A 14,249-nucleotide genomic window follows, 5' to 3' on the forward strand; every position below is an offset into this window, starting at 1 on the left:
TGAAGTTCATGATGACTAATATACATCATGAAAATAAATGACATTCATGATGAATAACAGGGTTATTCATGATGAATAAGAATCACATCCTACTGGTATTGAATTGGGGTCATGACAATTCCTTTTTCTATACAGATTTCAGGTACAAAAGGGGCTGAACAATTCATGGATGAGGGGTTCTACGATGATTTCAATATGGACGAAGTTGATTTAAGCATCGAGAAATATGAAGTACTCTTTGGCGTAGGGCATAACGATCCAGAACATCTTTTCGCAAAAGATGGGATTGATAGCTTATTTGGTACTAACGACGCCTCTATTGCAGAATCCAATTGTCAGGGTGCATATGGTGCCAAGGTATCGTAGTCGTGACTGTTCTTCATATTACCAGTCTCCCTGCAACAAACCCGACTTTTATACGCCAAATATGTCTAAACATCATAACAGACTGCTTTATAGGACCAAACAATTGTGCATCCTATGTAAAATCTTTACATAGGACGCACAATTGTTTGGCTATATAGACTTAAGTCCTATAAAGCAGTCTATTAGGATATCTAGGCATATTTGACATCTTATAAAGCCGATTTTGTTATTATTGTTCATCTAGCATAATGCTGACAGTTATTCCCTTTGTCGTTTTTTGGTTCTTTTTCAGGAGTCTTCGACTGGACCTGGAAATGGAGCTCAACCAGCTTACAGTAATGCAGCATCAGCCGATTCTTTAAGGAGCTGTAAAACTGAACCGAACCCTTGTTATGGGAAGCCACACTCCAATATTTCGTTTTCGAGTCTAACAGGTGAGAGCAGTGGTGGTGATTATCAAGACTGTGGAGCTTCATCTATGCTTCTAATGGGTGAGCCACCCTGGTGCACCCAGGCTCATGAAACCACCACTCCTTCAGGTATCAGGAACGATGCTGTCCTCCGTTACAAGGAAAAAAAGAAGACCCGCAAGTAAGTGCCTTATAAGTTTTCATTGACATCTTTCGTAGTGGTTTTTATATATTAGCAAACCAAATGAAGCCCGATATAGTATATCCTCTGAGAATACGTGGAACTTCGTTAGATTACTCTCCAAAAGAGGATTTGAGGAGAGAAGGGAGGTTCCAACATCTACTGAGCAATAACGGTCCAAGTCTGGCCGAGGCGTGACTCTAACACGCCCCCCTCCAACGGAGGCTAGATAGACATGAATTGTCACAAAGTGCCGATAGGGGGCTAGATGAGTATAAGTTGCCCCAAGTGTCGAGTCCCTTGAGTGGTAGACTCTGATACCATGTAAGAATATGTGGAACCCTATAGATTAGAATTGGTCCAAGTTTAGCCAATATGAGAATTTAATAGGAACCTCCCTTCACTCGTCATTGGCTCTTTGGAGATTAATTAGGATGTCCACTTTAAGGACTTGACACTCGGGGGCAAACTGTACTCGCCTAGCCCCCTCTCGACACTTTGTCTAGCCCCTGCTGGAGGGGGCGTGTTAGAGACCCACATCAGCTAGACTTGAACCAATTCTCCTCTATATATGTTGGAACCTCCTTTCTCTCCTCAAGGGCTCTTTTGGAAATTGATTGGGGTTCTACATATTCTCTCGGTTTCAACCACTACAAAATAATTGGGTTTATAGGACACCAAAATTGTGTAAGTGTCCCAATAGATTGTTTTATAAGGACATAAATGTCCTAAAAAACTTGTTAAGATGCTCAAAGCGTCTCATAAACATATTGCAACACCTTTAGATAGGACACTTTAACGTTTGATTTTATAAATTTATGCCCTATAAAATTAGTCTATTGGGACACTTCCACAATTTTGACGTCCTATAACCCGATGTGGAATTCGGACATATCCCATTCGAAAGCAAGTTATGGTGTGGGATATATGCAAACTTGTCCTCTGCACATCAGGGTTGAGCGATTGTTTCCGTATTTTTTTTAGGTTAAAGCTCCTAATATTGCTTTCCGTTTTTGATGTAGGTTTGAGAAGAGAGTGAGATACGCTACACGAAAAGCAAGAGCAGATGTAAGAAAGCGCGTGAAAGGGCGTTTCGTCAAAGCTGGCGATGCCTACGATTACGATCCCATGAGTCAAACCCGAAGCTACTGAGAGTGTATATATATATATATACACACACACAAACACATATACAACTTCTTGATCATATGCATGAGGAAAGTAATGATATACATATATATCTAGTCTCAAAAAGATTACTTTCCTTAAGCAATGAAACACACTTGTCTGGTTGTCTCTCAGGGTTTTCGCTTGTCGTCAGCCGGATTATAGACGAAATAACACCGCTTTCACCAACCGACCACCGAAAAATCAAGATTCTGCATCAAAAGATCGGATCTCGACATCATCTGCCAACAAAAATGAGTAAACTTCTGAACCCTTGAGCAAAAACGCGATGCTAATATGTTTCTATTGTTAGAAATCATATTCTCGATGGCTAAATTGTATTCTCTGAAGAAGAAAACGATCATCCGGCATGAGTCTCTCCGATTCCCGTCATGTGTTGGTGTGGCCGGAGATGAAGATCGTTGTGTAATATTGCGTGTAATTATCGATGTATCTAAGAAACATTGACGATAAAAACTGTGTTTTTTTTTGGAATGTACAGAATGAGAGATGTTTGTAAACTACGCTTCTAATTAGGTTTGATCGTAGACGTTTTTGTAGCTCGATCAATAGGTTTCGTGTTTTTTAGTATGCGAATCTTCTTATGTTGTGAATATGAGTTTTGAGTACTCGCTTGGTGTTCGTGTGCAAGTACTATGCGGTACATTGAGGGTGTGTTCGGTATGTGGGACATGGCTGATATTACAGTACAAAAACTTGTCTCGCATTTGATACAATATTAGAATGGTACGCGGTAACTCTAAGTGGCACAAAACGGCATTTTTTTAGCTTGCTAAAATGGGTGGAACAAAACTCTGGGAAATGAAACAAGATTGGTAAATTACTAAACTAGCAATGTTAAATTAAAACTATAAAATCTTCGAGAATTCTTTCACACATATCTGATTATCGTCCAATTCTGTCCAGTTCAATGAATTATCACAAGCGAAAAGGGTAACCAATCTAACGTCCAACACACGATGAGCATGTCGTTCAGAACTCTAACCTATAGACAAATATCGGGATATATAGATTACCTCCTGGTTTGACATATATTTGTTTCACAATGTCTTTGTTTACATATACTTGTATTAGAATGTAAACATTTTTTGTGTTTGTAAAACAAAAAATACAACTAAAAATCACATTGTGAACTAAATACATTTAAAACAAACACATTGTAAAACAAATATATATTAATCAATATATTAAATTATAGCCTTAAATGGAAAATCCCATGTGCAACAACCTTGTGATAACAGTTTTTGCAATTATTATTAATATATAGAATTTTCAGTTGATTATGCCTTATCCTTATAAACTAAACTTTTTATATACGAATATGATTAAGTGTCTGTTTGTTTTTTAAATACTGTCTTTTAATATCTTTGAAGTCTAATTCATTCAGACGTTTGGGTATTAAGAGCGTTTGTTTTTTTTAAACAAGGGCCTAAAAGTTTTAAATGTCCTCTGAAATTTTAAGTGGTAAACGTATCCCTTAATACCTGTTAATCCTAATCCGCTCTCTATTAAATTGATCATATTTTGGGGATTGAAGATATTTGTTAGCAAAAACTATTTATCTTTTATATTTTTGCACAAATGGTCTTACCGACCCAGATTTTGGACTTCAGTATCATCTAATATAAATCAGAAATGAAATCAGACTTCATATTTAACACTTCCTAAAAAACAGCCGCCATCTAAGTAAATGTCTAGAATACCCTTATGTCTAACTTACTATACACGTTCATTGTGTTTACATGTATCAAGATTTCCAACTTCTTTCTAGTCTTTTGGCCCATTGACATATGATATCATGAATTAGTTTGTAGTGGTTTAATTTGCAAGCCTGCATGTCTTGTCAAAATGATGGGGTTGTCTGTAATTTTCTAATATATGAGGGGTGTGATGTGTAACGTTTTGTAACTAGCATATTGCTATTGGGCTTGGGCCCAAATCATATGAAATTATGAACTGGGCCATGGCACTTCTTTGGACTTTGATGAAATTCAATTCCACTCTTAAATATAATTCAATTAATCTTAGAGTAAACTACAAATTTAGTCCTTGTGCTTTTTCAAATTTAACACTTTTCGTTCTTATATTTTTAAAATTACAAAATGGTCATCATGGTTTGCAAAAAATCTTTCGAATTTTAGTCCATCCCGCTAGCAAGCGCTAAAAGATTCAGTTAGATAAGAAGCAATTTTGTTCTTTTATCAATTTTTTTTGTCTTTTACTCAATCAAAAACCATGGGGACCAGAATAATAAAATCGATTTTGATTGGACAAAGGTAAAAGAATAGATAAAATGACGAAAAATGTCCTTTATTTAACGAAATTTTTTAACGATCATTAGAAGTATGGACCAGATCTGAACTCAAATCACGATGGTCATCTTGTAATTTCAAAATTACGTTAATGAGTCATGCAAAAAGTTCACATAAATGAAATAAATTCCATTATAACTTTTCGAGCCAAATGTATTGTCAAATCACTTCAAATTCCTTTAACATATTTTATTCATTATAAAAAACCAGTATGCACACAAACGACCCTAATTGTTTTAATCCATAAGTCAGGTGTCTTTTACCAAACGCTTGCCGAATAAGCGCTTACCAACAAAAGTTACCACCATTACTTATCTTATAGGTAACACTGTCAGCTATTAAAAATGGATTGTTGGTAAGTTTTTTTTACTCGGTAAATCTTTACGAGTAAAAGTTTTCTCCCTCGTTACGAAGTCAGATTGTCGGTCCTTGTTACGCCTCTTACCAACTAAGATTCTCGACACTTGCCAAACTCACCCAATAAGGTAAGTGACACCAGTAAGCGCTTACGTCATAAACGTTTGGTAAACAGCCCCATAGTTTTCTTCTAGAAACCAATAATCTCTTAAATTCATATGCAAATATCACACACGGATACGTTTCTTACTTGCAACAAAGTCTGTGCATTTCAAGACCCACAGCCCCAGTTTAGGGAGTCATCTGATGATCAAGCAACTCGGAAAAACCATATCCGATTCATTGTATGAGGTTGCATTTCTTATCTACAATAAAAGTCTGTGCATTTCAAGATCCTCGGGATCCTGAGCCCTAACCAACGTTTCAAGATCCTTTCGGATCTGTTTTCTCATGTACAATAAAGTTTTCACGACCCTCGGCATCAATTTAGGGATTCGGTACGCATAAAATCATATCTGATTCATTGTATCTACATATCTTACAAAGATTTGATGTGTTAAATTACGTTTTTACCCCTTACCAAAGGCACATGGATAACATGCTAATTGGGTGTTTGAAGATATAAAGAATTATAACCTATATTTTGATTCATTGCACCTGAATACATTCCTTAACATTATGTCGGATAAATTACAATTTTACCCCATGCGGAAGTCACGTGGGTGGGGGTGTCGTCGTATATTTTCCTACCAAACAGGCCAATATACAATGAACTTGGTAATGTCTCACAATTAATTATTAATTCCTCAAATCGTGATTTTATATTTTTAATATTTTTAATTCATTAATTAATACGTTATTTGACTTCAGATATCGATTTGTTGAGCGGTTACACGTTTTAAGATGTATCAAAAACTTGAAAAGTCGGTTTTATGTGTGTTTTAACCGATTTTATCATTTCGAGGGATTTTCTGCGTTTTTGGTTGATTTCAGGGTATTTATTAAGTTTTTTGGGTGATTTCGAAAGACGTTTTTTGGTTGATTTCATGAGACCTTTTCAGGTTTTTTTGGCTGATACTTATTTTTTTTTTATTAACTTGGATATCCAACCCGCTATGCGAGCTGACTAATCCCAGGGCGACCACCTGCTTTGCACGTAGCCCGGAGTCACCGCATTTGAACCTCCGTGGCCACAAGGGGATTTTTGTTTCTCCTTGGATTTGAACCTGAGACCTTCTGACACTTTTGACATTTGGTTATTATGACTTGATAACCAATTTTGATTACTGTATATCCCACTCGAAAGCAGGGTTTGAGGGATGGATGTATGCAAACATATCATTTACTCGAAAGGCTAGAACGCCTGTTTTCGTGAGAGGTAAAAGATCATTATAATTTTGTCTTTTCTTCTAGTGACAACGGTGTTTTTGAACGAGTGACACGATTTGTAATAGAATTGCTCGAGGTTTGTATTTGTCTTAATGATGTTTTAGATAGCTACTACAAAATTCAAGACATTGTATCTAGAGAATGAATATTCTTTATGTTGATGATGAAATAGCTGATGAAGAAGGAATCAGATACTCTGAGAGTCCACTATTAACAGATGGTGATGACTTAGGTTCGGAGGCGTTTGTTTTTTTTGTATTGTTTCTGTACCGACATTGTAAATATGAAAGTTGAATACGCAAAACAAGACAAAATACGATCAATACATAAACGAAGTCCAAAGTTACAAATCAAAGAGTCTTTGGTCAAGCGGTATCCAGGCCTTTGGCTTTCATGGGAGGTCAGTAGTTAAAATCTCACCAAATCTGAGGTGGGTGTGTGAGTTAATTGTTGCATTTGCCGTGTATAAATACTATATGCTTAAAAAAGTTCAAAGTTACAATGTTCACTACCCGAAAAACTAATACAAAGTTTCAAAAAATGTCATGTTCCGTGAGATCCTCACGAATCAAACAATATTTCAAACATGTAAGAAAGCGTCCAAACTCAAAACACAAACAACGATAACAGGGCCTGCTACGACTGACAATCGGGAGAGAGCAAGAGAGAGCAGAGTCGCCAATCCAGTACTACCATGATTTATGATTTTACACCATATACTGTGTTGGATGGTTCGGTTTGGTTTGTTTTGATATGAATTTAACACCCCTACAAGATTGTACCTTGTGATATGTATGTTGTAGTCGCTATATATGTAACACATATATTGTAATACATACATGAAACGCTTTGTTGTATCATTATTCTGATCCATGAGATAACGCAAAAAATACTGTTATTTGTCAGTGTCATAATTTTGTTCATATCAGAGGTGCCAATTAGGGCCCAGAAGCCTCACACGTGTAATATGTACTATGAAATTTAGGTTCAAATCCCGTCAATCCTTTTATATGAATGGGTCATATTCGTTATCACGAAAGAAAAACAAGGATTTATCCGATTCACATGTGAATATCAGAATTTTAAAAATTTGTGAATCCAAGTTGTTGTTTGTTTTGCGGCGAGTGACGCACGACAACTTGAAACAACAGAATACATGAACGTGGGATACAAGGGAACGTACGAGTTATGATTGAATTTGTGTGTTCTTTCCACTTCTCATCGCATAATAATTCGACACGTGGCCGACAACGCATGGCCTGTCACGTGGATTTGATATGGGCTCGTGTACCAAACGCAAAGGCCCACTTCTCTTCATTCAAAGAACTTGTTATTACACAATCCCCTGTCGTTTTGCTGCACGACAAATCGACAATTATCTCATTATTTTTTTTATTAAATGAAATAATAGTAAATGGATTTTATGAAAAAAAAATATATAATAATGTAATTTTATATCTATATTATATTATAAAACATTTGATAAAAATTCTTAAAAATCATTTTTTATATATAAAGTATTGTATATTGATGTATATTACTTAAAATTCGAGATTACAAGTAAATTATGCATAAATACAGCTTATTAAAGCTTCATGTTTGAATTCGTATAACTAACTGTGGATAAACATAATCAAATAAAGGATAAACATCTTATTTTAAAATATAAAAAATCTAAAATATAGTTAGGATAATTATCGACTTCTAACAAAATAATTAATTATTATCTTTTATAAGAAAATTATATTATTAAACAAAATATAAATTACTTTTTTATTGTATCTAAATTAAATTATAATAAAAAATCGAATTAAAAAATTACATAAAAAATGAGGAATTTTAAATAGTTAATTTGATACTACTATCGATATATTTTTGTCAATTTTTATTATATCTTCAAATTTATATTTTATTCAAAAATAAAAACATCATCGCTTTCTCAAAATCACATAAGACCATATTATAACATCAACTGAGATAAAGAATAAAATAAAACATTAAAATCAAAATGTATCTCGCTGCATTGCACACGTATCTTTCTAGTTTGAATAAAATATATGGAGTTTTGTTTTGTTTGATTTATCGATTTAAAATAATATTTTTAGAATATAAATTTTTTATATATTTTTTAAAATTATTTTTCTGAAAATAGTATTGAATGTTATATGTATTTGTTTTTACTGATAGTTATTAATTTTTTTTATGTAATTCAAATGTATATCGAATTATAAGATCTTACATTGATAGTGAAGAGATATAAATGTTGTTTTATAAGGAATTGGATACATCTTATATCAGATGTATTTTTAAACCGTGGATATTAGATATGAACAAAACAGACAATATACGATATAATTGGTATGAGGTATTACACATGGTATCAGAGATAGATAAGGGTGCTTAAAAACCCGACGAACCGAACCCAACACGAAATAACTCAAGCCGAAGAAACCGGATGTCTAATCGAGTTGTAAAATCTTCATAATGAGGTTTTCGTGGATTATATGAGGAATTTTTACCGTAGGTATTGGGTTGATATAAGGTAACTTTTATTTGAACTCAATTCAACCCGATGAATCCAATATTCTTTTATTTCTTGTATTTAATATGATTCTTTGTTTCGTGCAGGTTTCATTAAGATATTAAATATTGAAGGGATGACAAAAAAGGTAATTTGTATAAGGCTGTAAGTTACATTTTTTTACCATTTAATGAGATGATGCAATTTATTATTTGTTTGATTTTAGGGATCATATTGATCAATTCAATAATGATTAAATCAAATTATATATGGTGAATGGTTAATCAAAGTGAACAAAGTGCATTTTAATGATTTATTGTGTATGATTTTTTCGCAACTGTTCATTTATCAGCAGTGTGAACATCATTACCAATACGAATACTTAAATAATACGAACAATACCAAAATTTAAGGGATGGAGACTTTAGATATTAAATCATTGATGAAATCGGTTACTATCGGAGTAATTACCGGACACTAATTAATGAGGAGATTTTTTTTTTTTTTTTCCCAATAATACTCTTGTGCATATATGTTAGTCTACCAATCTAATGCATCATACTCTTAGTTATTACATAAATGTCATGATAAATATAATCCATTGATTTTCAAGATGGATGGTTGTGAATGGTTCACAAAGTTAACACCATATATTTGGTTAACAAAAGAATATTCCCTTGTATATGTATTGGGTTGCATTGGTTGTACAAATGCGATGGATTGTATAATAACCAAACTATATATATATATATATATATATATATGCAAATTGAGAAATTAATTGAATGTGATATACTTAAGTTTTGGATAATTTATACCAAATGGTTGATTATGAAAAAAAAATTATGAGTAGACTAAAGAAAAAACAACATATTCAAGGCTAGAAAAATATTTTGATGTAGTAAAGTATCGACTGACCAATCCGTACGGTTTGGGTTGGATTGGGTTGTACTTTGGTTGGGTCGGGTTGGGTTGTGATTTTTCAAACCATAAGTATTGAATTGGATTGTTCAAATGTCTTCAACCCGATTAACCCAACCCATAAGCACCCGTAGAGCCAGGAACGAGGCTGGTGTACAAGCGACATGGTCATTCTTTAGCATGTTAAATGATGTGTCTAAAGGCATTTTCATCAACCCGTGTAAAGTTATAGTTGAAATTGTTTAGGTACAAATTATTAATGGTTTAGGTTGAAAATGTTAATTGTTTAGGTTTAGCCACGTTTCATGCTTAACATATATGTGTCTCCGTTATCTCATTATGCAACCTCATCAAAAGTTTTGAATGTAGCAGGGCCTCCAAAAAATTGGAACGTCCCGGGCCAGCGAGGACGCTCGGCTCTCAAGGGAATGGATTGTAAGATCGCACATCGGTTGGGTAGGGAAACAAATGTTACTTTATAAGAGATTAGATACCTCCTTTATCAGATTCGTTTTAAAACCGTGAGTCCAAGTATGGACAAAACAAACAATATCTGATATAATTCTGAAATATTATAGATTACAATACTTTATTAAGATGTAAATATCTTACTATTACCAATAAAGCATGTTTACTACCAAACCTTAATATAAAATATTACGTTGGGTTGGTTTCATGTGAGACCAACTTGTTTTCGTGAGACCACTTTTTTACACTTGAAACTTCACAGCAAAACGTTGTGAAGATAAGTTAAAGTCGAACTTTCACAACAAAAACCCTACGAAGGTTACCTTCACAGCGTTTTACTGTAAAGTTTCAAGTGTAAAAAAAAATGGTCTCATGAGTCTCGTGAAAACAATCTGGTCTCACGTGATCGCAAGTCATATTACGTAAGCATAACTATTAGTTAGGTTCTTTTAATAAAAACAAGATCATCTTGAAATTTCAAGATTCTTCTTTCCATTTCTTGATTTGAATCAATGGCATGGAAAAAGGTCATGTGTAGCTTGTACAAGTAAAATAGCAATTCTATTTGTTTGTAAATTAGATTTCTTTTATATATTTATGTCGTTATCATACAGGCGTTACGTAAACAAAACATCTGAATAAAAGCTATTAATAAATATGTCCCCCAATCAATTTCTATTTCTGTACTTTACTTTTTTTATGATTTGATAACAATTTTATCCGGAACAAAAAGCATGTTTACCTACAAACATTTAATATTGTTAATCACTATATTTGATATTTTTATTCTTAAAGAACAATGATAAGGATCGAGAGTCTTACTCCGTAAGCAAGGACGACGACTTTTACCTGGTTAGCGTTTACCATATAAATTGTTGCACATGATGCCGTTTCGATGGAGTAAAATCTTACCTTGTAAGGTAAGCGAGAATGATAACTCTAATCGATGAACACTTATTAGATAAGCGTTTGAGTAACAACTCCTTATGCACGTTTAGTTCTTTCATATAAAACTTTTACATCTATTGTTTTTTTACATGAGATGTCATTACGATAAATTTATCTGAAAACCGTAAATATGTTATAAAATTTACGAATAAGGTTTTATGTGTCATGTTATAAATGGAATAACATATATTCCATTTATATAGTGTTGTTTCATATGTAAAATAGTTATAACTGTTTTGTAATTGAAAAAAATTAGTATATGTTTTATATATGAAACAAACTAACAATAAAAACATGTGAAATAATATAAAATAATAAATTAAAATCAAATTTATTGATTCTTTTGTATTAATTTTATAACATATTTTTAGTTTTCATTTAATTTTTATTTTTTATCCTCTCCATATATATATATATATATATATATATATATATATATAAAGAGAAGTGGATTATTATATAATCTTTTACATTTGTACAATCAATACAACCCAATAAATATCTCAATTTATTGGGTTGCATTAGTTGTACAAATGCGATAGGTTGCGATGTCTTTCTCTCTCTCTCTCTATCTCTCTCTCTCTCTCTCTCTCTATATATATATATATATATATATTAAATAGTTGAATTATGAAATTATCTTAATAATTGGCGGCAACTCTCACTAAATCATACCTAAGGATGGTGATTTGTCTTGACCCGATCGGGAAGCCGGCTCACTCGACCCCAATGCGGACATGGATTTTCCGCTAAAAAGGGTTCCGAAACCGGGGATCCCCCATAGACTCAACTAACGGATATTCTTCATGGGATTTGATCAGGGTTTGACCGGGGATGTGATGTCAATCCCCGTACCCACCGGTAACCAGGGGTTGTTACTAAAAACTGGGGCCGAGGCCGGGGATTTCAAAACCCGCCCCATCCTCACCCCGTTGCCATGCCTAATCAAACCAATCCCTAGTCTATTTTTTAACATACCATTTCGCATATAAATACAACAATGTTAAAATAAATAACAAATTTATGGTTAATTATAAATATTTAGATTATGATTAAAAATAAAAAGCAAACAAAGCATACCAAAAAACAAGTATTTTTATAACTTTAATTCGACAATTATATAAATACAGTGGTTAAGAATAAATTTTTAATACAGTGTATTAATATTACTCAATGTTCTATCATTTGGGTAAAAAATTGATTACCGACAATCCCAATCAGCTCCACACAGAACCTACATTTTTTGGCTTACTTAGCGGCTGAGGCTAGACTAAAGGCCCGAAGTCTTGTATTTAATAAAATATCACTTCGCTCTATTGTCAGCTGAATTATACGTGAAGGGTGTTAGTCTATGAATTTGTAACATTGACGTTAAAAAATAATAAATAATAATAATATAGGTGTGTAATAATAAATTTATAAGAATTTATCAAATAATATGGTCAAGATTAAAGTAACCTCTTTTTTAAAACTTTTATGAAATTATATTTTTTTTATAAAAAAAACAATTTTTTAATTTTATAATCATCTTTAATAGGTTTTTCATAAGTTAAAATATTTTAAATGAATTATATTCAATTTTAATAAATTTTTTATTTTAGAGATTTTAATATAAATAATATAATTATAATATTCACTAATTTGAAATATCTATCGATTACATTCTTATGATTTGCATGTTATAACACTTCGAGTGCCTAAATATAACTCATTTAGATTTTTTCTGTTAAATAAGTTAATTAAAAGGGCATTTTAGTCATCTTAAGTATAGGGACCAAACATGTAATTTACTCTCTATATATTATATATATATATATATACACACACACACACACACATAGGGGAGCGATCAAATGAAAACCACTCAATTTGTAAAAACCTCATTCCATCAATCATAATTTTTCATTTTGTTCATATTTTTGTAATTATAAGAGGTTGATTAATCATTTTTATTGTGGAGGATGTTAATCATGGATATTGTCATCTTCATTATTTTAATTTTAGAGAAATACATGAAACAGTTTCATTAAAATTTCATTAAGTAGTATATGAAACAATTTCATAAGTATATATGAAACAACTTCATCAAAAAAAGTATTATATGAAACAATTTCACAAAATTAAACAATTTCATGAAAAAAAATTCATAAGATTACGACGGATGAGAGTAGTTTTTACAAATTGGAGTGGTTTTCATTTGATCGCTCCTCCACACACACACACACACACACACATATATCACACATATATATATATATATATTGTATATATTATATTTTATTTATCAAGTTAATTTCATAATTTTTTTTGTTTTTACTTATTATAATAATATATTTTCAAATTGTTTTTTGTTAGAACTTTGTACTTTTTTATTTTCCTAATTATAACAATATACTTTCAAATGGTTTTTTTTTATTAAAGTATTTTATTTTAAAAAATTTATCCATTGTGACAATCAGTATCTTTTTTATTTGAATTAAAATAACATGACATGAGTTATCCAGTTTAATTTCTTGTCATGACATTGTTCACATGAAACGTGGATAACACGTCATTATGATTACGTGACACAAAAAAAAAACCATTTAACCTTTTTAAATAATTTTCTCACTTTCTCTCCCGAGTCCCGATTATTCATATATGTGGGATATGAATTATCAAAAGGGTATGTCATGAAATTAGAATCATGTGACATTAATGTCTGACAACTTATGTCATGTTATCTTAATTCAAATCAAAAGGTTGTCAATTGTAATAATAGACAAAAAATTTCAAAGAACAATGTTTTAATAAAAACATTTTAAATATATATTATTATATTAAAAAATTGAAAGTACAACGTTTAAATAAAAAAAATGCTTAAACATATGTTGCTACAATAAAGAAAAGTGAAAATATAAAGTCATAATAAAAACAACTTGATGGATATGTTGTAATAAGAAAAATTGAAAATACAATATCATAATAAGGAATTTATGTGAAATTAAGTTGATAAAGATAATATATCTATATCTATACTATATTATAATGCATTTGGCTAAAACTCTTAAAAACTCTTAAACTCTTAAAACTCTTAAACCCGTTCATCCCTATCTGATTTCATCCCATAACTGAATTCGTGTAACTAACTGCAGATAAACACAATCAAATACAGGATAAACATCTTATTTTAAATATAAAAAATCTAA

General features: G+C 31.9%; 1 protein-coding gene across 1 annotated transcript; it reads left to right on the plus strand.

The window, feature by feature from the left end:
• The first annotated feature begins 132 nt into the window (after nt 1-132).
• LOC112500562 (zinc finger protein CONSTANS-LIKE 9-like) lies at nt 133-2,753 on the plus strand. Its single transcript, XM_025104066.1, has 4 exons — nt 133-357; nt 659-957; nt 1,980-2,178; nt 2,260-2,753. The coding sequence occupies exons 1-3, from the start codon at nt 166-168 to the stop codon at nt 2,107-2,109; spliced, it is 621 nt and encodes a 206-aa protein (XP_024959834.1). The 5' UTR covers nt 133-165; the 3' UTR covers nt 2,110-2,178; nt 2,260-2,753.
• Nucleotides 2,754-14,249: the final 11,496 nt, after the last annotated feature.

This window comes from Cynara cardunculus (genome assembly GCF_001531365.2).
Source record: "Cynara cardunculus var. scolymus isolate 2C chromosome LG 17, CcrdV1, whole genome shotgun sequence".
NCBI lineage: Eukaryota > Viridiplantae > Streptophyta > Magnoliopsida > Asterales > Asteraceae > Cynara > Cynara cardunculus.